This window comes from Neophocaena asiaeorientalis, unplaced genomic scaffold, assembly GCF_003031525.2.
Source record: "Neophocaena asiaeorientalis asiaeorientalis breed wild unplaced genomic scaffold, Neophocaena_asiaeorientalis_V1.1 scaffold225, whole genome shotgun sequence".
In the NCBI taxonomy this organism is placed as follows: Eukaryota; Metazoa; Chordata; class Mammalia; order Artiodactyla; family Phocoenidae; genus Neophocaena; species Neophocaena asiaeorientalis.
The window spans coordinates 5829490-5852146 of NW_020172364.1; the positions used below are offsets into that span (position 1 = coordinate 5829490).

Genomic DNA, 22657 nt, shown 5'->3' on the forward strand with positions numbered 1-22657 from the left:
ATGGCTCCAGAGAGCTGAGCTTAAACTGCTGGGTTTATTTTTACAGGGAGGTTGATTTCTTTTCATTTTAAGACCTTTCTGAGAGGCAGAGCTGCTCACATCGCCATGTGCAACCTGGGGAGGTGGTGAATTTCCTGTCACTCAGTGTACTCACCAGATGGAATGAATACCTGCCACGGCAGTGCTGTAAAGGGGACTCCGGCAATTGAAGGTGATGGGTGGGTAGGTGGTGGGGGTGATTCTAACAACTGAAGGACGTGGGGAACGGGAGGAGTGGTGTCCGAGCTATCCTCATTCTTTCGTTCAAACATGACCGAGCACTTCCCAGTTAGGGCACAGAGCCTGGCTTGATGCAGGGGACCAGAGATAAATCTTAAAGGTTGGGACAGACCTGCAAATGAGTAAGTGTCATGTGGTCTGATGAGAGCCAGCACAGGCACAGCGGAGCTGTGACGATCTCCGTGGGGGTCAAGAAAGGATTCAGAGTCCAGGGGCACTTGAGCTGGTATAGGAGGCTGAGTGGTCATGGCCCTGTGTGAACAGGGCAGGAAAGGACATTTCAAGCAGAAGGTATTCTATGTGCAGGACTACAAAGGCATGAAAGAGCATGGGACATTTGCTGTGTCACGAGTGAGTTACTCTGGGCAAATTGCCCATCACACCTGCCTCAGTCTCCCATTTGTAAAAATGGGGATAGTAGTGGTATCCACACAGTAGTGGATGGGGAGGGGTAAATGAAGTGACGTGGATGATTTTTGTCACAGTTCCTATTGCAATCCCTTTGGGTGTATTATCTAACTTGATTATTTAAATAATCCCACGAGATGGGCTCTGTTATTATTATTCCCATTTTACAGATAAAGAAGCTGAGTCCTAGGGGGTTGAGTAGCTTGTCCAAAGTCATGTAACTGGGGAAAGGCAGAGTTTGGACTCTTGCCCAGCTCAGTCTAATTCCAGAGTTCTTACTCTTAACCCCTAAGCTATAGTCAGTGCTTTGAACATAGCTAGTATTAAATACTTGGTAGCTGTTGTTGTCGTGAGTGCTAAAGTTTCTCCCCCAGAGAGTTGAGGATTCTGTTACCACTTGTGTAGCTGGTTGAACATCACCACTGCTACTATCTCATGAGCAGCGGTGACTATTTTTGGAAGGCCCTCCTCATCTACAACAGATGTAGATCAACAGTTATACCACTTGTTTCAATTGGTTGATTTTTGGAAATCAACAGTGGGGAGTGATTTTAAATCTCCTTAGAGGGCAAGTTGTTCCGAGCAGATGCGATGTGTGGGAGGAAGATACGGGTTTGCTGCACTCCTCTGATGTCTGTGCACTGAACCCAAATAAAAGTCTCATGCCCCAGCAGCTCATGCATTGAGGGAATGGCAGTGAAGCAGCATATACAGGCAAGAGGCGGCATCCAAAGTGTTCTCAGTGAGGCTGCTGAGAAAGAACCCTGTCCATCAATGGTGCCTGAGGTAAGCATAGACCTCTTAAGGGCTGGCAACACTTCCCTCATTCATTCATTCATTCAACCAATAGCTATTGAGTACCTACCATATGCCAGACATGCATCTAGGCACTGAGGGTAGTAGTGAAGAAAGGCCAGTACTTACAGAGTTTACATTTTTGGTAGGAGGAGACAAATGGTAACCCTGCTTGCATAATCACAAACCCCCTGCCTCAAAGGAAAGTTACATGACATGAAAAGAGGGATAGCTTTCAGAGACATTTTTTTTTTTTTTTTTTTTTGGACTTTACCAGGAGGCTGCTGCTAGGCGGGGAGTAGAAATTAATTTAACTTTTTAAGAAAGTAATCATGCCATAGAATTAAGAGCTCATGACTATGAACCAAGTTATTGTACTTCCAGGAAATAAAACTGAATAAATAATTCAAAAGGATAAAAGGTTAATAATTAAGCTTCCAGCAGTAGGGAAATAATATGCTACATCCACCAGATAGAATATGTACACAATGCTGTGTGAATTTAAGTAGTAACATGAAATAAAATGCTTAAAATATCATAACAAAAAAGTGAAACACAGAATGTTACCTGTACATATTTAGTCACATTGTGACTAAAAGTTTTGCATGTCCAAATATCTAGAAAAAATGTACATGGCTGAGACCTGAAAACAGGTGATGAGCAAACTGAGAAGAGATAAATTCTCATCTTTCAGTTTGACTTTCTTTATGTTGAGTAATTTAGCCAAAACTGTTGGGGATATTGAATTGGTTATAATATTGCATCTGTTTTATGTTTTAGTTTTTTGGCCATGAGGCATGCGGGATCTTAGCTCCCTGACCAGGGATTGAACCTGCACCCCCTGCATTGGAGGGTGAAGTTCTGTCTGACCACGGGACTGCCAGGGAAGTCCCTTAACCGTAGATTTTTCACCATTATAAATCATTTTGAAACTGAAAGCTATTTTTCTTTTTGCACATGCATATTGCTTTATAAAACTCATTCTTTACTTCATGAATCTTCTTCCAGTTCTCACCACAGCCATGTAAGGTAGGGAATTATTTTATATATGGGGAAACTGAAATATATAACCTTTTTTCCCTTTGAATTATTTATTCAGTTTTTTTTTTTTCCTGGAAGTACAATAACTTGGTTCATAGTCATGAGCTCTTAATTCTATGGCATGAATACTTTCTAAAAAAGTTAATTTCTACTGCTGTCTTGAAATATACCAACTTCATTACAATCTGCCTGGCAATGAGTATTAATCATTTTGAGAACTGCTGGTTAATGTTAATTTTACAAACTAGTATCTTAATGTTCAGTTGGCTCTTTTGAGTTTCTCTCAAGAGTAATCATAATTCCATATGCTCATTAATTGTATTCTCTGTTTTGTGATTTGTCTGTTCCTGTTGATTGCCTGTTCATTTGTAGAGGCTTTTACTGTTTGAACCCTTTGCACACCTTGAGTTTATCTTCCTTTTTACTACAGTATTTTTTATTGTATACAAGTTGGAATTTTCATGCAACTGACTATTAAACTTTTCCTTTGTTATTTTTCTACATTCCATCAGAAAGAAGAGAGCTAACAAATATAGAGTTCTATTTTTAGCTTTTAAAAATTATATTTTTATAAGTTTTTCCAACTCTAAGACTAACATGTGTACACTTTAGAAATTTTGGAATATACAAAAAAATTATAAAAAATGAAAACCCTCATTACTCCTTATTCTACCATCCAGGGTGGTTTTTTTTTTTTTTTTGTCCTTTCTCTTTCTCACATGTGAATTCTAAAAAATGTATTTTTTCTGAGTTTCAGTTAACATTATACTGATAGAATTTTCATGTATCATTAAATATTCTTTGAAAATAATTTTTTAAAAGTTTGTTTAGAGGTCATTTGGGGATGAACTGAATCCTCTCTTTCCCAAATTGCTGTTTATGTTATGCTCAAACCAGTGACTAAACAACCCTTTCTTCCCAGGTTGGTCTGTGGTGCTTGCTTATGTTCTCATGTAGTATCGGACTATTTCTAGGCTCTCTGTGCTGTTTATGGACCCAGAGCACTGCACCTGTAATTGGCTTTTGTCTCTCTTTTTCTGAGCCCTTGGGGCTTCCAGGGCCCGCACTGGAGTGTAGCAGACGTCCCTGTCTATCTTGTTAATCTTTAACTCTGCCCCTGCTGGAAAACGGCACTTAACTCATCTTTTTTTTTTTTTTTTTCTCCTTTGTAGATGCTTTTTGATCATCCTGAAAAAAATGAGCCTTGGCCTCCAGACCCAATAAAGCAAACATTCCTCCCATGGGGAATAGTGCTGGTTCCTGAGGACCTGGAGGGCCTGCAGCCCCAGGGGGATTAGCCAGAAGCAGGTAAGGAACACCTGGAGGCGTGGGTTATAGAGGCAGCACCGGGGCCCATTTTCTATTTGGGATCGATCGGCATGGCAGAGTGCGCTGGTGAGGAGCCACGGAGGGGCTGAAGGTCTGGCTACAGCTTTGCTGTTTTCTTCTTCTTTTTTTTTTAGTCCTTAGTCAATGAGGGGTGGAGATAAGTGATTTGCCTATTTTGCCTATTTCTATAAACTATAAATATAAGATTTAAAGTTATTCTGTAATTCAGTCTACCTTTTTAAAGCACCTACTATGGCCAAGCCCTGCATTTGCTACTGGGCATCTAGTGATGAGTAGCCTAGGGTGGGAGCCCTACTTTGGCTGGGATTTTTCTTTCTGTTGGTTCAGTGTTGGCTTGTTCTCTGTATGTGATAATGCGAGTTGTTACTTATTCTTCTAGAAGCCTGGTGGGCTCGTAAGTGTTCGTTGATACAGTCCCATCAATTCAAGAACCCTTTATTGAATACCCACTGTGTTCCAGGCATGGTGCCGGGCACTGGAGTGTCAGAAATGAGCCAGGAGGAGTTTCCCTCTAGCAGGGGGTCAGCATGAAAGCAAGCATTACTAAACACTAGAGGCAAGCAGCAGGGAGCAAGAACAAGAAGGGGAGGTGGGCTCCACAGGAGGCCAGAAGCAGAAAGGTAATGCTGTCTGGTTGCCAGGCAAATGGACAAGGGGAGAGATTACAGCAGTGCAGAGTCCTAGAGGCTTAAGAAGGCAATCTGGGATGTGATTGGGAAATTAAAAACTTGGACTGATTTCCCAAAGAATCTGGGGAGAAATATTTACTACTCCTTTCCTTCAGTTTGGGCTGCTTAGATGAAACTTCTTCAAGTCCTTGTCTCTCTAGAGCAGCTTGAGAGATGAAAGTGAAGCTCTAAGTGCCTATGACCAGAAGCTCCAGCCAGCTGGTAGACTTGGAACCTCAACAGAGGGTGGTGGTCAAGAGAATTGGGAGCCCTGACACGAGGTTTCACATGAGTTCCCTGAGGCACTCACGACAGAGCACTGACCTTGAAGGCTGAGGCTTTCTTAAAGTTGTAAGACTGTGTTATGGTTGAAGGTTTGGGGAATTCCTCTTTCCTGGGAAACTCAACCTTGGAGAGTAGGTGCTGGCAGGTAGTCGAACACAAACCCCTCTGAGCCTCAGCCCAGTGAGACAGTGAACCAGGCGCCACCTCCCTAACTCCTGTCTTATTTCACTCGTACACATAAAAGTTAAGTCCCAGCTCCATCATTTCCAAATCACTCATGCAGCTTTGAAAATTATCTGTATTTACAAAACCGTAGTTTCTTCAGTTGTAAATGGAGCTAATAAAATTTTCTCTGCTCATCTCACAGGGTCGTACTGGGTCTCATAAACCTAATTGCTGTGAAAGAGTTGCCTGACTGGTAGAACAGTGCACCTTAGCAGTGTCAGTGCTGGTAGTGAGGGTGTTTATTCTGTAACTTTCCAGCAGTTGTGTCACTAGAGATCCTGATTTCTGAGTCCTAGTTGCTCAACACTGACTATTCACTGTGCTTTTTCACAATGCCTGTTCTTCAGTCCAAAGACCATGGACTTTTAGTCAGATAGACCTGGGTTCGAATCCTAGTTCTAGCACTGATTAGCTATTGACTTCAGAGAAGCCCTGTATCCTCGCTAAGCCTGTTTCCTCATTTTCTCAAGAGGGGTTGTTAATACCTATCCCATAGTGGTATAGTAAAAATTAAATGAGATAAAGCAGGTAGAGTGCCTACCATATGGTAGGCGCTTCTCAAATGCTACTTTCCCTTCTTTTCTAGTTTTCTCTCAGCTGTCTTAGTGTCCTGTGATTAGCCGTGTTGGGTGTCTGGGGAAATTGAATTGCTTAGTTTTCTCATGATGCAACAAGCGCCTGCCCCATTTCATGATCTCATGTTTGAATTCTCCCTCTGTGTACATTTCATCACTTCCAAAACTTCGGTGGCCCAAGGTAAGCACCCATCCTCCCTAGAGTCACTGGTTCCTGAGGTCTGTGGCGGTAGGAAGCACTGTTTGGTGCTTAAATTAGAGTCTCAGTGAGGTGGGATCAAGATGGTGGAGTAGGAGGACCCTGAGCTCACCTCCTCCCACAGACACAGCAAAACTACAACTTTCTCTGAGAACGACCTGAAGACTAGCAGAATAGCTCTTATACAACTAAGGATATAAAGAAAAAACACATCAAGATGGGTAGGAGGGGGCAGAGACGTGATTCAGTCAGGACCCACACCTCTGGCAAGTGACCCACAGAGGAAGAGGATATCACAAACTTGGAGGTCCTTCCTAAGAGCAAAGGGTTCAAGCCCCACGTTGGGGGCCCCAGCCCTGGGGACCAGCACCAGAAAGAAGTCAAACTTATGGCTGGGCAAGCTGGAGGGCTGTAGGAAACTGAGACTGTGCTCTTAAAGAGCTTGTGCACAAACTTGCTTGCTCCCCGTCCCAGTGCAGAGGCAGTGGATTGAAAAGCACTTGACATTCTAGCCAGCCAGCCAAGACCACACCAGCACACCCCAGGCTACCCCTCAGCCTGTACGTGGCTCCTCCAACTGTCCCCCATTTGCCGAGGTGGCAGCCCCTGGTGCACCCTGGGAGAAGTCCTGGCCCACACCAGGCTGTAACTCTAGCCCCTGCAGTTCCAGCACTTCCCAAGATGGCGGCCGCTGGTGCATCCTGGGGACAGAGTAATATGTTCCAAATGAAAAACAAGATAAAACCCCAGAAAAAACAAACAAACAAACAAACAATGAAACTGACATAGTAATTGTAATTTACCTCATACACCATACAGAGTTCAAAGCAAGGGTCATAAATATGCTCACCAAACTTAGGAGAATAGAGGAATATGAGAACTTCAACAAAGAATTAGAAAATATAAAAAATAACCAGTCACAGATGAAGAATACAATAACTGAAGTGAAAAAAAATACACTAGAGGGAATCAGCAACAGATTAGGTGACACAGAACATGTAAGTGACCTGGAAGACAGAATAGTGGAAATCACCCAATCAGAGCATCAAAAAGAGAAAAGAATTTTAAAAATTGAGAATTGCTTACTGGAGCTCTGGGGCAACATCAAACATACTAACATTTGCATTATAGGGGTCCCAGAAGGATAAGAGAGGGAAAAAGGGGTAGGAAGAAAAAACATATTTGATGAAATAATGGCTGAAAACTTTACTAACCTGGGGAAAGAACAGATATCCAGGTCCAGGAATCATAGAGAGTCCCAAACAAAATGAACCCCAAAAGATCCATATCACAACATATATTTTTTCACACTGCAATAGAGATTTATTACTTTTTAAAATTTTTAATTGAAATATAATTGAAACTAATACAATATTGTAAATCAAGTGTATAGCAAAGTGATTTAGTTAATTTTTTTTCAGATTTTATTCCATTATAGGTTACATATCAAGAGGTCATAATTAAAAGGGAAAAATTAAAGACAGAATTTTGAAGGCAGCAAGAGGAAAACGAAGAGTAACATACAAGGGAACCCCCTTAATACTATCAACTGATTTTTCAGCAGAAACTTTGCAGGCTAGAAGGGAGTGCCATCATATATGTAAAGTGCTGAAAGAAAAAACCCTACAACCAAAGATACTCTGTCCAGCAAGGTTGTCATTCAGAATTGGAGAAGAGATAAAGAGTTTCCCAGACAAACAGAAATCTAAAAGAGGTCACCACTAAACTGGCCTTACAGGGTATGTTAAGTGAACACCTTCTTTAAGTGAAAAAGTAAGGTTATAGCAAGAAATTTAAAAATATACGAAGGAAGAAAATCTCACTGGTAAAGGCAATATATAGAAAAGACAATGGATCAACTACTTGAAAATCTAGTATAAAGGTTAAAAGACAAAATTTGTAAGATCAACTGTAACTGCAATAATAGTTAAGGGATACACAAAAGATGTAAAATATGACGTCAAAAATATGAAATATTGGACAGTAAAAAACATAGAGCTTTTAGAATATATTGAAAATTAAACAACTACCAGATTAAAATAAATCTATATCTATGTATCTGTATATAAATATATGTGAACTTCATGGTAACCATAAAACCAAACTTACAATAGATACACACACATACACACACACCACACACACATGAAAAAAAAAAAGAGAGGAAAAAAAAGAAAAGCATCAAGCCACAAGAGAAGAGACTAAAAGAAGAAGAAAAGAACAGAGAAGAACTACAAAAACAACTTGGAACAGTAACAATGGAAATAAGTACACACCTATCAATAATCACTTTAAATGTAAATGGACTAAATACCTCAATCAAATGACATAGGGGGCTCCCCTGGTGGCGCAGTGGTTGAGAGTCCACCTGCCAATGCAGGGGACGCGGGTTCATGCCCCGATCCGGGAAGATCCCACATGCCGCGGAGCGGCTGGGCCCGTGAGCCATGGCCACTGAGCCTGTGCGTCCGGAGCCTGTACTCCGCAACGGGAGAGGCCACAACAGTGAGAGGCCTGTGTACTGCAAAAAAAAACAAAAAAACAAAAAAACAACAACATAGGGAAGCCAAATGGATTTAAAAAAAAAAGACATATATATGCTGCCTACAAGAGACTCACTTCAGAGCTAAAGACAAACAGACTGAAAATGAAAGAATGGAAAATGATATTCCATGCAAAAGGAAATGGAAAGAAATCTGGGGTAACAATACTCATATCAGACAAAATAGACTTTAAAACAAAAATTATAACAAAAGACATAGAAGGGCATTACATAATGATAAAGGGGTCAGTCTAAGAAGAGGACATAACATTTGTAAAGATAGGAACACCTAAATTCTTAAAGCAAATATCAGTAAACATAAAGGGAGAAACTGAAGGTAACACAGTAATAGTAGGGGGCTTTAATACTCCACTTACATCAATGGATAGATTATCCAGATAGAAAATCAATAAAGAAACATTGGCCTTAAAACACATTAGACCAAACGGACTTAATAGATATCAATAGAACATTCCATCCCAAAACAGTAGAATACACGTTCTTTTAAAGTGCACATGGAACATTCTCCAGGATAGATCACATGCTAGTCCACAGGACAAATTTCAATGAATTTAAGAAGACTGAAATCATATCAAACATCTTTTCAAACAATGGTATGAAACTGGAAATCAATTGCAGGAAGAAGACTGGAAAAACACAAATATGTAAAGACTGAACAACATGCTACTAAAAACCAATGGGTCAATGAAGAAATCAAAGAAGATATAAAAAGGTACCTTGAGATGAGTGTCAATAGAAACATAATAATCCAAAATCTATGGGATGCAGCAAAAGGAGTTCTAAGAGAGAAGTTTATAGTGATACAGGCATACCTCAAGAAATAAGAAACATCTGAAGTAAACAACCTAATTTTACACCCAGAGGAATCACAAAAAAAAGAACAAACAAAGCTCAAAGTTAGTAGAAGGAAGGAAATGATAAAGATCAGAGGAAAAATAAATAGAGACTAAAAAATCATAGAAATGATCAATGAAATGAAGAGCTTGTCCTTTGCAAAGATAAATATAATTGACAAAACTTGAGCTAGGCTTATTAAGAAAAAAAGAGAGAGGGCCCAATTGAATAAAATCAGAAATGATAGACAAGTTACAACCAATATCACAAATATAAACAATCAGAATACTTTGAACAATTATATACCAACAAATTGGACAACCTATAAGAGATGTATAAATTCCTAGAAACATATAGTATTCCAAGACCGAATCAGGAAGAAATAGAAAATCTGAACAGTTCAAATTTCTAGCAATGAAATTGAATCAGAAATCAATCAAACAAACAAACAAAAAACCCAACAAACAAAAGTTCAGGACCAGACAGCTTCACAGGGGAATTACCAAACATTTAAAGAAGAGTTAATACCTATCCTTCTCAAACTATTCAAAAAAAAAAAAAAAATAGAAGAGGAGGGAACACTTCCAGACTCCTTCTATGAGGCCAACTTTACCCTGATACACAAACTAAAAAAGACACTACAAAAAAAGAAAATTACAGGCCAATATCCCTGATGCATAGATGCAAAAGTCTTCAAAATATTAGAAGCCGAATTTAACAATACATTAGAAGAATCATACATCATGATCTAGTGAGATTTACTCCAGGGATTCAAGGATGGTTCAATATCCACAAATCAATGTGATACACCACATGAACAAAATGAAGGCTAAAAATCACATGATCATCTCAATAGATGCAGAAAAAAAAGCATTTGACAAAATTTAACATCTATTCATGATAAAAACTCTCAACAAAGTGGGTATAGAGGGAACATCCCATTTATAATAATAATTATTATTATGATAAAGGCCATTTATGACAAACCCACAGCTAATATCATACTCAACAGTGAAAAGCTGAAAGCATTTTCTCTGTGATCCCCACTCTCATCACCTTTATTCAGCATAGTACTGGAAGTCTTAGCCACTGAAATCAGAAAAGGAAAAGAAATAAAAGGAATCTAAATTGGAGGGAAAGAAGTAAAACTATCACTATTGGCAGGTGACATGATTTTATGTATAGGAAACCCTAAAGATGCCACCAAAAACTTAGAACTAATCAATGAGTTCAGTAAAGTTGCAGGCTACAGAATTAATATACAGAAATTTCTTGCATTTCTATACACCAATAATAACTTATCAGAAAGAGAAATCAAGAAAAGAATCCCATTTACAATCATATCACAAGAATAAAATACCTAGGAATAAATTTAACCAAGAGGATGAAGACCTATACTCTGAAAATTATGACATTGATAAAAGAAATTGAAGAGAACACAAACAAATGGAAAGATATACTGTGCTTGCTCATGGATCAGGAGAATTAATATTGTTAAAATGTCCATGCTACCCAAAGCAATCTACAGATTCAATGTAATCCTTATCAGAATACCCATGACATTTTTCACATATCTAGGACAAGTAATCCTAAAATATGTATTGAACCACAAAAGAATCCAAATAGCCAAAACAATTTTGAGAAAGGATATAGCTAGAGGTGGTAGGCTCCCTGACTTCCAACTATACCACAAAGCTGCAGTAATCAAAACAGTATGGTACTGGCCAAAAAAAAAAAAAAAAAAAAAAAACAAAACAAAAAAACAAAAGAAAAAAAATCAGACACATAGATCAATGGAACAGAATTGAGAGACTGAAATAAATCCATGCACATATGGTCAGTTAATCTCAGACAAAGAAGACAAGCACTCACGATCACTAATCATCAGGGAAATGCAAATCAAAACCACAAAGAGATAGCACATCACACCTGTCAGAATGGCTATCATCAAAAGGACAAGAAATAAGTGTTGGCAAGGATGTGGAGAAAAGGAAACCCTTGTACACTGTTGGTGGGGATATAAATTTGTGCATCCACTACAGAAAACAGTATGGAGTTTTCTTAAAAAAATTAAAAATAGGGCCACCATACAATCCAGCAATTCCACTCCTGGGTATTTATCCTAGAAAACAAAAACACTAATTCAAAAGATTTATGCACTCCAATGTTCACTGAAGAATTATTTATAATTTGCAATTGCCAAGATATGGAAGCATCCTGAGTGAATGGATAAAGAATATGTGATATATACATACATATACACACACAATGAATATTACTCAGCCATAAAAAAGAATGAAATCTTGCATTTTGAGATATGGATGGGCCTAAGGGGTATTCTGCTAAGTGAAATAAGTCAGACAGAGAAAGACAAATACTGTATGTTTTCACTTATATGTGGAATCTAAAAAACCAAACAAACAAAACTGAAATGGACTCACAGATACAGAGAACAATCTAGTGACTGCCAGAGGGAAGGGCAATGGAGGGGATGGGAGAAATAGGTAAAGGATATTTGAGGTACAAATTACCAGTTATAAAATAAATAAGTCACAGGGATGTAATGTACTGCACAGAGATTATAGTCAATAATATTGTAATGGTGGTACATAATCTATAAAAATATCAAATCACTAAGTTTCACACCTGTAACTAATATTATAACTGCACTATACTTCAATTATAATTATACTTTAGTTATACTTGATGAACGACCTGAAGTTCAGGTTGATGAGCCATGGCCAATGCTCCACTCCACCATCGTTTGCTGTCCCACATTGCCTCAACGTGGCCCTCATGCCTAGGGGCTGCTCTAACCTTCTGTGCCTTTACATTTACCTAGTTCAAAGCCCATGAACACCATTCTCGTTTGGTCTTCCCAGCACTCAGTGAATGAGACAGGGCAGAGATGGTTACTACACAGAAGCTTAGGTGCAGAGAGGTTAAGAGGCTTGCCTAGGGTCACCAAGAATGGGGACAAGAAGCCAGGTTTTGTGATACCCAGTTCAGTACTCCTACCACCTTATCCCTGATATCCTTAGGAGCAGGCTTCATTGATATGGGCTACAGATTTTTATTTTCCTGAATTTTTTTTAATTGAAGTATAGTTGATTTACAATGTTGTATTAATTACTGTTGTATAGATTCCTAATCACTTAGCAAAACCCTGGGGGTGATTGCTTAGACTCATTACGGTAAATAAACCTAGATACTTAGGGAAGAATTTAATGTTTTCCAGAAGATACAGACATTGTTTGAGTTCAAAGTACTTCCATTTTCTGTTCAGTTTCACAATAAATTCTGGGAAAACTAAGTAGGTCTTTACCCAGATGTAAAGGGGCCTGTTCAGGCTCTATTTGCTTAGTGAAATCCATTTTCCAGAACTTTCAGCAGTTCTGTACATGATACAGTGAAAGAGTCTTGGATTAGGGAATCAAGTGCACTTGGATTTGAATCCCAGTGCTACCGTTCACTCAACTCTGTGATCCTAGGCATTTCTCTTAATTTCTCAGAGCCTCAGATGGCTTATCTATAAGAATCGAGATTATAGCACCTTCATGGGTGGTATTGGTCAGGGCCTTTCTGCACAGCTCAGGAGATGCCCTTCATATTAGACTATTATAAACACAGTGCTCACTGAAGTTGTACATCACAGTGCCCCCAGCTTATGATGAAATTGAATGAAATAACCTCTAGTGTGCTTAATGCATTTTTATTTTCATTTCCTTAATTGGTCACATATCTGCTATTTTATCAGGAGTCCCCATCTTCCACCGTGAGGTGAGTCAGTTTCCTGCCACTTGCTAGTACTCATGCAGAACTCCCTAAACCTGAATGTTATATTGTGAAGCTGACCCTTGGCTTTCTTCTCATGCAGGAGTCTAGCACCAGAGCCCTTAGAGCAGTGGTCCCTGACCTTTTGGGTACCAGGGACCGGTTTCGTGGAAGACAATGTTTCCATGGATGGGAGGGGGAGGGCGGGGTGTGGGGGGATGGTTGGTTCAGGCGGTAATGCGAGCCACGGGGAGCAACGGGGAGCAGCAGATGAAGTTTCGCTCGCTTGCCCGCCACTCGCCTCCTGCTGTGTGGCCGGTTCCTAGTAGCAGTCCTTGGCCCGGGGGTTGGGGACCCCTGCCTCAGAGAGATGCATCACAAATCTATGACACTGTCTATGGCGAGAGGTCTCTTTCTGGCAATTTTAAAAGGAGGCTGGGTCTTTTTAGGGAGTTTGGCTTCTTGTGATGTAGACCCCTCAGCCTGCTCTGCCTTTTTCTTTTAGTTTTTCAAGCATGTATCCCTTCCCTGAACAAATAGTGTAAGGCCCTACAAACCGAATGTGTAAAATGTGATTCCTGACCTCAAGAAGCTCAGAGAGCAGTCAGGGAGCTAGACCAAGACAACAGGAAACTAAGGTTCAGGGAGTACAAAGGAGTGGTGGGCGAGTCCATAAAGTGCTCACAGCTCAGAGAGGAAGACGGGAGTGTCTGAGCACTACTTTCTACATTTCAAGCCCAAACTGAGGGTGTTTTTTTTTTTTTTTTAAGACTTGCTGAAGGTTGCAGACCTGGTGGGAGATAGATCTGGACTGGAATTCAATTCTTGTCACTCTAAAGCCATTGCTCAGCCCATCATTACTTTTAGATATTCTTTACATCATTTTCTGCCTTGTCTCACTTTTTTTTTTAGGCCTGTTTTCCTGCTCAGGACAGCGTGGCTTCCTTGAACATGTCTTTCATTATGATTCACACCAGCTTGAAGAAAAAGTTCAGCTGCTGTGTGCTGGCCTTTCTCCTGTTTGCAATCATCTGTGTATGGAAGGAAAAGAAGAAAGGGAGTTACTATGAGTCCCTTAAACTGCAAACCAAGGAATTCCAGGTGTTGAGGTCTGGTTCCCAGTCTGTGTCTTCAAGCGGCACCCACAACCCCCAGAGGGGCAGCCAGGCCCTCAGTGGTCCCAAGGCCAAGCCGGAGGCTACCTTCCAGGTGTGGAACAAGGACAGCTCCACCAAAAACCTTATCCCCAGGCTGCAAAAGATCTGGAAGAATTATCTGAGCATGAACAAGTACAAAGTGTCCTACAAGGGGCCAGGGCCTGGTGTTAAGTTCAGTGCAGAGGACCTGCTTTGCCACCTTCGGGACCACGTGAACGTTTCAATGGTAGAGGCCACAGATTTTCCCTTCAACACCTCTGAATGGGAGGGTTACCTGCCTAAGGAGAACATTAGGACCAAGGCTGGGCCGTGGGGCAGGTGTGCTGTCGTCTCATCTGCGGGATCTCTGAAGTCCTCCCAACTGGGTCAAGAAATAGGTGGGTTCTGGGGTGTTAAGACTGTTATCTGAGCAGCCAGTGCTCACTCACGTGGAGCATCTGGGCATGTGGACAGTACTGGAGACTAGGAGTCCCAGTATGGCTCCATGGACTGGCGGAGCGGGCCCAGATCAGTGTTACTCAACTGTCCTTCGTGAGTTAGAGGTGGCACGAGGGCAGTGGAGAGGGTGGGGATCCAGTCTTCCAGCACCTTTATCAACTAGGATGGCTTTATTTTGATCTGTCTTAAATATTGGTGTTCCACAGAAGATTTTGTTTGAAAAGAAAGTTCCACTGCTACCAATAAGCAAAACACTACATTGACATTTAAAAATATTTAAAGCATAGATCTCTACTTTTCCTTCAGGTCCTGAAATTCTGTAATTTACTGATTAATTAGCGACTAATTGTCTCTTCTGGCCTCAACTACCTGGGTAATTTTTAGTTTTTCTCTTTGAAAAGAATTAATTGGGGACTCTGGACCAACTTCAGGAAGGTCCACGAATCCCTAAAATCACGTGCAAAAATATGTGCCGATTAGGAGTGTATAACGTGTGTGTATGTGTAAATCAGTGTGCATTTTTCCAAAGAGAGTGTCCATAGCTTTCGGTTGTGACCCAAAAAAGGTTAAAAATCACGGGTCAGAATATATCAATTTGCTTTTCTTGAAATTCTTCACAGTTAATAAAGATTTAGGGATAAATTAGGAGCTTGGGATTAACATATACACGCTATTATATATAAAACAGATAACCAACAAGGACCTCCTGTATAGCACAGGGAACTCTACTAAATATTTTGTAATAACCTATACGGGAAAAGAATCTGAAAAAGATTCACTGAATCACTGTGCTCTACACCTGAAACGAACACAACATTGTAAATCAACTATACTTCAGTAAAAATAAACAAAAGAAAAGACAGAAAGTTTATCCAGATTTGTAAACATGTGTACAACACAGAGCTATGGATTTGCCTAAAGCTCCTTAGTTCCCTTATTTTGAGAGAATGTGTTTTCCTTGACTGCAAAATGAATCAGGCTAAAGAAAGCAAAGCATAGGAAGCCTAGCTCTTCTGTCAGGCTCTGGAAGGTACTGGAGCAGGTGAGGTCATGTGTCTCCTTTTTTATATCCTTCATCTGACTGCCAGGAAAAATGGTCTGAAACCAAGCACAGGCTCTCAAAAGAAGAAAAGGAGAAGCAAATTGGATTCTCTAGAGCAGGAAGAAGTGGTGAGATCATATTTCATAACTCTCCAAATAGGCAGCACTTTGGAAGAAAAGCTGCCAAGATAACCAGTCCCACCCCAACTTCTGCTTCTGCTTTTGCTCTTTTGGTTTCTTTTGGACTTCGTTTTCTAGAAACTAAATGTAATTGGTTTTTGTTCATCCATAATGGAACTACATTTCTTTCTTTCTCCCCAAGTCATTATAGTCTCTGCCTGGCCGGAATCGTGCTGCAGCTTCAGGCAGAGCTTAATACTCCCATGAATTGGAACTATCGTCTTTATTTTTACGCACTCCATAAAACGTTGGAGTTTTATGGATTTAACTAAACATTAATTAAAATAACCTTTCTCTATAGACTGGAGTTATAATTTCAAATATGTATTTCCATGGAAGCATTTTGGTCCTGAGATCTAACAAAAATTGCATGCTACACTTCAAATGTTCTGCCTTTTATAGGGTTATTTCCTTTGGGCATTTAGTCTAACAAAAATTTTAAGGAATTCATTCATGTATTCTTTTATTCAGCCATGGACTCATCAACAATACCAAAGAGGAACTTAGAATACAAAGAGGAGAGGGAAAGGAAAGTCCCTTTGTTAAAGGCCTCTGAGCTCCACAGGCCCCAGCCTTCCCACTACACCTGGAATTTGTCCAGCTTAGTCCCAACTGTTGAACATATCAAATGGTTTCAAACTGTTTGCTCTTATAAATAGTACTGCTAAGGAGGTTTCGGGGAAGTGACTACTACTGCCCTCCAAAGGGGAAATATCCTCAGGAGTGGCGGTAGAAGACCAAAGTAAGATATGTTTTATGGCTCTTTTTTTTTTGGTCCATTACAAAATTGTTTACCAGAGGGACTGTAACAATGTGTTGTGTCTCCGGCAGCCCCACAAACCAGCCAATGGTGGGCACAGTCATTTTCAATTGTTTTTGATACGCATACATGTAAAGTATCTTAGGTTTGTTTGACTATTCATTTCAAGCAGTAGCACATTTTAAAAATATTAGAATTAACAGGGGTAACATGTACGGTGTACCTGCTGTGTGCATAACAAGCCTTGCTCTTTTAATCCTCCCAGTAATCCCACGCGGTGGGTACGATTATTGCTCCCATTTTACTCAGGAGCTAAGTGCGGACACTCAGAGAGGTTACGCAGCTGGTTAACGGTAGACTGGGACTTGAAACCGGGGTGTTTGAGTCCAAGGGGCCCACACTTAGCCTCATCTCTGCTCTTGCGCCTCATGGTGATTGTAGCTTTATACTAATGAATGAATCCCTTTCCAGGTTAAAATAATCCCTTGATACTCTTCCTGACTTGCTCCCCTGGAAGAGAGGAGAAGAGCGTTCTGAACTGAGGCAAAAGCAAGAAGCAAAGGCTGCACGGAAAAACGTGCAGAGTATGTTTAAGCATCACAGATAATCCTGTTTGCCTGGGCCGTAGGGCCCCACAAGGTGAAGAGGGCTGAGCAATGAGGTCAGAAATGTAGCCGGGGGTAAGTTCTTAGAGAACGCTGATGGTCTTAAGGACTTTGGATTTCATTCTTTAAGCCACGAAGAGCCCTAGAAGGTGTTTGAGCAAGCGAGTGATGGGATCATGTGTGTTTTGGAGAGATTTCTCATTTCTCTGAGCCCCCTTCTCCATGGGGACTGCCGTACAACCTCTCTGCTGTTAGGGACTATCGTCATATCCAAGTGAGAAGCGCCAGGCCTGTTGAACGGTGGTAGTGGAGGTGGTTTGAAATGGTCTGACATGAGAGGCAGCATGAGGTAGAAGAGACAGAACTTGGTTCTCACTAGAAATGACCTCGAGTGAGAGGCAGGAGCCAGGGTCTCTGGCTTGGGAGCAGGCTCCTGGAGGAGGACAGGTTCCATCTTGGATGTGCTGAGTCTGAAGTGTTTGTGAATTTCCCTTCATAGATGCAGTTGGGTATTTTCTTCCAGGAAAAAGTGTCAAGGTGGGAGATCAGATTTAGGAGTCATTTGTATCAAGGTGATAGTTGTAGTCCAGGAAAGAGGACTGATGAGAAAACCTAGAAAAAAAGTTTACATTTGAAGGACAAGGAGAGAACAGGGACAAGATAGATAGATAGATAGATAGATAGATAGATAGATAGATAGATAGATAGATACAAATTCTGAAGGGCCAGTGAGAAGGGCTGGAAGAGAAGTAAGCATGTACCTACCATATGATGGAAGGCAAGGGTGGGGGATGGAATTTGGGCATATCTGGGGGTAGATGGAGTTCTTGGGCAGAGTGAAGACTGGGTTGAGCAGCTCAGAGAGCATGATTGTTTATATCAGGGGTGAGCAAACTTTTCCTATAAAGGACCAGAGAGTAAATATTTTTTCTTTTGAGGACATACAGTGTCTCTTACAATGACTCTGCTATTTTAGTGTAAAATCGACCCTAGACAGTAATAAATGAATGTACCTAAGTTCCAATAAAACTTTATTTATGAAAACAAGGCAGGTCAGATTTGGCCTGTGGGCCATAGTTTGCCAAACCTGATCTGTATCATATCTAGTTTTCCTGACCAGAATCAGAATGTAGTCTTTCATACATGGTTATGTGATTCATTAAGCTGACTGGAAAATATAAGAAACGTTTGGTCCAAATAATGATAAAATTTCTTTCACCACAATTTCTAGCTATTTAGAGTTCTTATACCTGGACACAGTAGATTTTGCTGTATTTATGAATTTACTAACAAGCTGATTCTATTGAATTTTCTAGGCATGCAGTTATATCATGTGCATATCGTGGTGCATTTATTTCTTCCTTTTCTAATTTGCATCTTTTTCTGCTAATTCTAAGTTACAGAGAAGTGGAGGCCCCTGTTTTCTACAGCCTTCCCCCTTCAAGGCTTGTTTTCTGGGATCCCAGTAGCTGTGGATTTTTCCTAGGGATTTCCTGGAGACCTATTTGAGGTTGAAAGTCTTAGTTTTCAGTAGCAACAGCAAAGGACAGTTCGGCAAACAAGGATCTGATCCCTTTTTTCATAAGCTCAAATTTAGTGGTCTGTTTTAAAGTTCTCTTCTTTGATTTAAAAATCTTAGAATAAAATCCAAACTTCATACCTGGCCTCCACAGCCTGCATGATCTGCTTCCTGCCAACCTCTTTCATTGCACTTTTTATTTTTTCTTTCCTTTACTCACTTGTCCCCAGCCAAGTCCTTACCCTCCTTGGGGTCTTGACACTGCTGTGTCCTTTGGCTGGAATTTACTTTCCTGGGCCCTTCCTATGCCCTGTGGGTCTCAGCTCAGACGCAGTCCCTGAACAATCCCTCTATCTAAAGGAGATTCCCTCGGGGTCTCTGTTACACAGCTCAGTTTATTCGTGTCATAGTATTTTTTGTTAATTTTTATTTTTTTATGGAGATATAGTTGATTTACAATGTTTCAGATGTACAGCAAAGTGAGTCAGTTATACGTGTGTGTATATATATGTGTGTGTGTGTGTGTGTGTATTCTTTTTCAGATTCTTTTCCATTATAGGTTATTATTTTGTGCCATAGCGTTAATCACAATCTGTAATTATCTCGAATGTGGGTTGTTGTGCTTATCTATTGTCTGCCTCCTTGCAGTAGATCTTGAGGTCTCTAAGGGCAAGGACCTTGATTTCATGCTCACAACCATTGTCTCCAGCACCTAGAACTGTGTCTGGCAGAGAGTACGAGCTTTATCAGTATTTATTGAAGGAATAAAAGCATTCTCCTTTCTCATGGTCAACACCAAGGACCTATCTCAAGCCACCTGTGCTGGGCGTTCTCCATCTGTCCCCCGCAAATTCACTCTCCATGCTTTCCTATGACTCTGCCTGGGGAAATAGAAATTTGGACTGTGTCAACTGGATGTCCTTGCTCTCTGGCTTTGATTTGGGACTGGACAGTAGTAACGCTGGTACAGAACTGAGAAGAAGAAGGAGAGTGAGGCCAGGGTGTCTGTCCCCCTCCTCCCCGCCCTTGCAGAAGGAACCTGTAACCACAGGCTCCTTCTCTCCTTTGGCTGTAAGTTTCAGCCCCTTTCAGGCAGCCCTGTCTGTGTCTCCCCTTTTCCCTCCAGGCCTAGAAGTCAGAGGGGAGGAGGAGAGGATGGGGTAATGATTCCCTTCGCAATTCCCACCAGGTGGGCTTCCTGGGGGGTGGGGGGGGTCTCTGCTCCTCCTGCTGCCTTAGGTGTAGGGGTGGGATTGGTTCCCTGCTGTGGCCAAGCCTGGGGTATGGTCCCTTTCCTTGTCCATCTCTACCTTGTTAAACTCGACCTACAACTTTGTAAATAGTCCTTTTATTTTAACTCTCAATGACTCCATTTGAGCTTGTCATTCTTGTCTACTGGGACTCTCAGGTTTATTCACCTGTGAAATGGGAAAATTGACCAAGTGGAGTTTCTGATAAATCAACATTTCTAGTGTGGTTACTACTGGTCACTTTTGAAATCAGTGACTGATTCTGACAAAACTTGTTGCAATCTCAGTTGTGTAAAGATAAACTTCCTGCTCGATTTGCAGTTCTGTGTGCCTGTCCTGTTATCTGATAATGTTTGGACTATGGGCATCTCATGTAACTTTTAAACGATTTTGATAAAAATTTTGTCCTGGGATTGAGGATAGGGTTGTTTTTGTGAATGAGATGTCTAGATTCCTGAGGTTTGGTATATACGTTAGAATTGAAATAAAGAGGGAGGCCTTCTTCCCTTAATTCTGTGGGTATTTTCCGTTAGGTCCTCTTACATTGAGCCAAAATCCACTCCTACCCCTCTTCTCCTGATGCCACCTTTGTGCATGAAGAACCGCCCAAAATAAGCCCGCACAGAGAGAAACAGAACAACAGAGGTTTGGGCTGACCTCCAAATCTGGTGCAGATTTCAGTGGTGAACCGAAGTTTGTTTGATCAAATAAGCTTGAGATGAGCTCTCACAGGCTCACAGAGGCTCCGGGTTAGGACGGATCTTAGAAGTCATCAGTTCCCTCCCCCATCAGATTGGTCATTGCCAGGCAGAGAATCTTCTCCAAGTCTTCCAAACCCTGCTTAAACAGCTAGAAGGACAGAGAACCAGAGCTGGGGAGTGAGTGGATCTTTAAAAAGATGGTCTGTTTGATCTTGGCTGGATTTAAGACATTATTTTTGACAAAGCACTTTTTAAATTTTTAATAGAAAATACGGGGTTCACTTTAGCTCTATGACCTCTTTTCCACCTCTGCCACCACCCAGGTTTGTGACCCTTCCTGGGGCTCGTGTTCCTAAATGGGACACTTCAGGAGCTGTCTTGGATGCCATAGTAAATCTCTTTCATTTGCTGTGCCCTGCAAGTTTCAGAATGCCATGGGGTGCTTTGCACTTGTGGGTTAGACCAAGCTTATGGTAGGGTCTTCATTTTTCTGACAGGGATAGAAGTATGACCTACTGGTAATACCGAGAGGATCTGATTTGCTCCTTTGGTAACTGGAACAGTGATCCCACTATGAGTAGTGCACTGGCCCTGTGCACGCTGTCCCTGTACCCGGGCACGCTGGCATCATCGAGTGGATTTCGGGAACACCACCCTACGGACCTCTTTAGCCTTCGCAGTGGTTGGGCAGAGAGTCGGCCGCCTCTGTCTGTGAACTTGACCTGATCGCACTGTGCAGATACGATCATTGTCCCCTGTGTACCAGGATGAGATAAAGATTAGGATGTATTATTCTCTTGCCGCGCCCTTCCTCCTGCCCCCTCTCCCTCCAGACTGCTCTCTGCATATTGCTGATGCTCACGTCGTCATCACTGCTGATGTGTTCTGTTTCCTTGTGGTTTATAGATGATCACGATGCAGTCCTGAGGTTTAATGGGGCACCCACAGCCAACTTCCAACAAGATGTGGGCACGAGAACCACCATTCGCCTGATGAACTCTCAGGTAAACTTTCTTCTGTGCAGAAGTATAGTGAGAGACGTTCCCTTCCTGACACAGTCATGGACGGTGCTGAGCAGGGTGCGGTGGTCAGTACAGAGACTCTGCAGTTAGCTTGCCTGCCATCAAAACCAGCTTTGCCTCTCTTAGCTAAAAGATCATGCCTAAGTTACTCATGCCTCTTCCTCACAGGGCTGTTGTGAGGAATACACGAGAAAATCCATGGGCTCTGAAGTAGAATGTATTTACTAGGAGCACATCAAAGCCACCGGCTTAATTAAGTCCCTTGCCCTTCCTGCGTCCCGGATTCCTCATGGAGAAAGAGAAGACAGTGATTCCATGATCCAGCCTGGTACTGTGGTCATGGGAAAGCCCCTGTGGCATTAGTCTGCATTACTGGAGGTGTCCAGTGTCCAGAGAAAGCCGAGTTCTGCTGTCCCTGTGGCCGCAGGTCACATCCAGAGTGTTGCCCAAGGGACAACAGAGGATATCCAGGGAGAGAGAGGACTGTCGTGAAAAGTAAATAAAGCAATGAACGTGGGTGTGCTTTATATGCTGTAGAGCCTTATCCAAATATTATAAGACAGCATCACAGTGTAATTTATGTGTAATACAGCATTACAATTCAGGTATTAACTCATGAATCCCCCTAGACTATTCATTTCCTGAAGTATTTCCAGGTAGCGTACGCTGATTTCTCTATACTAATGGGAACTTGAGAAGTACTCTCGCCACAAAGTTCTGCTAATGGATTGCATTAGTGGAAAAAACTGGATTGCACACATATCAAAAATAGCACGATAGGGCTATAAACGCATTCACCTCACTCCCGACCACCAATGTTTGTCTTTTTTCTGAGTATACGTGTAAGCCTTGGGGGGTTTTATGTCAGTGTTTAGACTCTGTACACTTTCTAGGGCTCGTGGGTGTGGATTGGATCCTGGAAGTGACCCTAAGTGCCCTTTCAGCACCGTCCCAGCAGAATATGCATTTCTCCTCCCCTCTGCCAGGC

General features: G+C 41.4%; 1 protein-coding gene across 2 annotated transcripts in view; it reads left to right on the forward strand.

Moving 5' to 3' along the window:
• The window catches only part of ST6GAL1 (ST6 beta-galactoside alpha-2,6-sialyltransferase 1), a 135413-nt gene that overhangs the window by 91290 nt on the left and 21466 nt on the right, over positions 1–22657 (forward strand). Inside the window, exons 3-5 of one of the 2 annotated variants that reach the window (XM_024767128.1) lie at positions 3696–3831; positions 13909–14530; positions 21554–21651. In XM_024767128.1, the coding sequence (XP_024622896.1) occupies positions 13948–14530; positions 21554–21651 (681 nt within the window). In that variant the 5' untranslated portion in view covers positions 3696–3831; positions 13909–13947. Of the gene's footprint in view, positions 1–3695; positions 3832–13908; positions 14531–16897; positions 17253–21553; positions 21652–22657 lie in introns of those variants that run through there. The other variant, XM_024767138.1, reaches the window with a different exon arrangement.